General features: G+C 42.0%; 1 protein-coding gene across 1 annotated transcript; it reads left to right on the top strand.

The window, feature by feature from the left end:
* Positions 1–647: 647 nt before the first annotated feature.
* On the top strand, positions 648–1602 carry LOC125932108 (olfactory receptor 1D2-like). The gene has a single exon (XM_049644529.1). It carries the CDS (start codon positions 664–666, stop codon positions 1600–1602), a length of 939 nt encoding a protein of 312 aa, XP_049500486.1. The 5' UTR covers positions 648–663.
* The last annotated feature ends 1024 nt before the right edge of the window (positions 1603–2626 follow it).

The raw sequence follows: 2626 nt of genomic DNA, 5'->3' as shown, positions 1-2626 counted from the left end.
TTCGGATTCTGTGTCTCCCTCTCTCTCTCTGCCCCTCCCCTGCTCGTGCTCTGTCTCTCTCTCTCTCTCTCAAAAATAAATAAACATTAAAAAAAGATTTAAGTTAAAATCTCACATGCCAGAGATAACCACTATTAGCATTTTGGTGAATATGCTTTCATATATTTTTCAATGAATACATACATTTGAATATATATGTCTCTGTATGTTTGTGAAGTATATACATCTGTGTCTAAGTATACACACACATGCACACACAGAATTTTGCTTTATGGTCATCACCCTGACCCCTATATGGATAAAATAATGCACCCATTGTGACAACTCAATTGCTTTTGCTGCTTCCCCACTCTCCCCAAACTAGGCCTTACTTTCAGTTCCATCTTCTTCTCTGCCTGGTCCTTCTTTTCTTCTTGAGAAGGAAGAGGAGCTCCTGACTGAGTTAAGTCACAAGAAAGGCCTTAGCTCACCTGTCCTGCATTCTCTCATGACCAGGGAGCCACACACTTTCTTGCCCTCACTACTCCAGGTTGGATTTCCTTCCCAAGTGTCACCAAGTATTATTTCAGCCAAGGATGAAGGTTGCTGTGCATGTTTTCCCAGATTGCCTCTGCTTGTGTTGACAGATGTACTTCCAATGCATATTTACAGAAACCAGAAGCCATGGCGGGAAGCAATCGAACTGTTGTCTCAGAATTCCTCCTCCTGGGACTGTCAGATGTGCCTGAGAATCAGCCCCTCCTCTTCAGTCTGTTCCTGTCCATGTACCTGGTTGCTGTGGTGGGGAACCTGCTCATCATCCTGGCCATTGGCTCTACCTCCCATCTCCACACCCCCCTGTACTTCTTCGTAGCCAACCTGTCCTGGGTTGACATCTGCTTCACTTCTGTCACTATACCAAAGATGCTGCTCAATATCCAAACCCTGAGCCAGTCCATATCTTACACTGGATGCCTTACTCAGATGTATTTTCTAATTTTGTTTCTAGAACTGGACAATGTCCTCTTGGCAGTAATGGCATATGACAGATTTGTAGCCATATGTCACCCTCTTCACTATACCATAACCATGAGCCCCAAATTCTGTATCACATTATTGTCTCTGGCTCTGATTATCACAAACATCTATCCTTTGATCCACACCCTCTTGATGGATACACTGTCATTTTGTGCAAGTGTCAGAATTCACCATATTTTCTGTGAACTCTATGCATTGCTAAAGCTTTCTTGTTCAAGTATCCACGACAATGAGTTGGTTGTTTACATCCTGGGGAGCTTTATTTTTGTTGCTCCTTTCCTCTTTATTTCTATCTCCTACATGCACATTTTCTCAGCCATCCTAAGACTTCGTTCCTCCCAGAGCAAACTTAAAGCCTTTTCCACTTGTAGTTCCCACCTTGTTGTGGTGTCATTGTTCTATGGAACTTTATTTGGGGTGTATCTGCGTCCTTCTTCTTCCTACACATCTGAGGATTCAGTGGCCACTGTGCTGTATGCAGTGGTGGCTCCCATGCTCAACCCCTTCATTTATAGTCTTAGGAATAAGGACATGAAAGGGGCCCTAAAGAGCCTCCTCAGCTGGAGAAAGATCTGGTCTTGGTGACAGCATCTTCTGCTCCTGAGTGATTATGTCATCTTGTGCTTGCCTCATTATTGATGTAGGAGGGGACTATCCATATAAGATTTAACAGATGTCCAGCTCTGCCCAAATTTCTGCTGCAATCATATTCAATCACTCTTTCAACCAAACCTCCCTGGATGACTCTCGTGTCAGGCCCCAGATGGACAGCTTGTTTGTTTGAGGATTTAATTTTCCATTCATTCTATATGTCCTTCATGGCTCCTCCTCAAACCATGTCTGCCTCATGAATTTTTACCACGATCCCCTGTTAGTGGCATGAATCATAATAAGCAATGGAGCATCTTGTTTTGTGCTGGGCACTGTTTTGAGCAAGTACATGTATTTACTCACTTAATCACCAATCTTGTGATGGAGATGCTGTTATCTACATTTTCTAGGTGAGGGACGTCATCAGAGAAGCAATGGAATTCACCTTCTGCTTGTGTAGGAATAATTTGTTAGATGGAAATAAAGAGGCTCCTTTCACTTCTCAAGAACAAAATCTGCAACTGGAGGCCCTTGTCACGAGATGGCAGTAGATGCACAGGTTGTGACTTCAAGACACATTCACAAAGTTTCTGATCCAAGTGGAGAAAGAGATGGGTACCCCTTTGAGCTCTTACATGGATCACGGTATGTCAATACACTTCTCAAGCCATAGACTTACTTGCTGACCTCACAGAGAACATTCCCAGATGAAATGAAAAGAGTAGATTCACCACATTTCTCAACATGGCCAACTTAGGTACGTAGTGTTGAAACACTATTCATATTAAGATCAGGGCAACAACAGGGATTCCCTCTACCATGACTATCATTTAACATTTTCGTCAAAATTCTAGTCTAGCAGTAAATCAGAAAACAGATGTATTAGGTATTAATATTAGAAAGGAAGGGGAAAAAACTATGATCATATGAAAATAGGAGTATCTTTCTGGAAAATCCAAGATAATCAAGCTGAAAAACTACTAGAACTAAGAGGAACAAATTTACAGATTGCAAAATA

This window comes from Panthera uncia, chromosome X (genome assembly GCF_023721935.1).
Source record: "Panthera uncia isolate 11264 chromosome X, Puncia_PCG_1.0, whole genome shotgun sequence".
In the NCBI taxonomy this organism is placed as follows: domain Eukaryota; kingdom Metazoa; phylum Chordata; class Mammalia; order Carnivora; family Felidae; genus Panthera; species Panthera uncia.
Note: the sequence above shows the minus strand (reverse complement) of the source record. Positions and strands in the feature narration are given on the sequence as shown.

Bases quoted from the DNA above. Each gene is read 5' to 3' on its own strand.
- LOC125932108 (XM_049644529.1), top strand. From the start codon at position 664: ATGGCGGGAAGCAATCGAACTGTTGTCTCAGAATTCCTCCTCCTGGGA.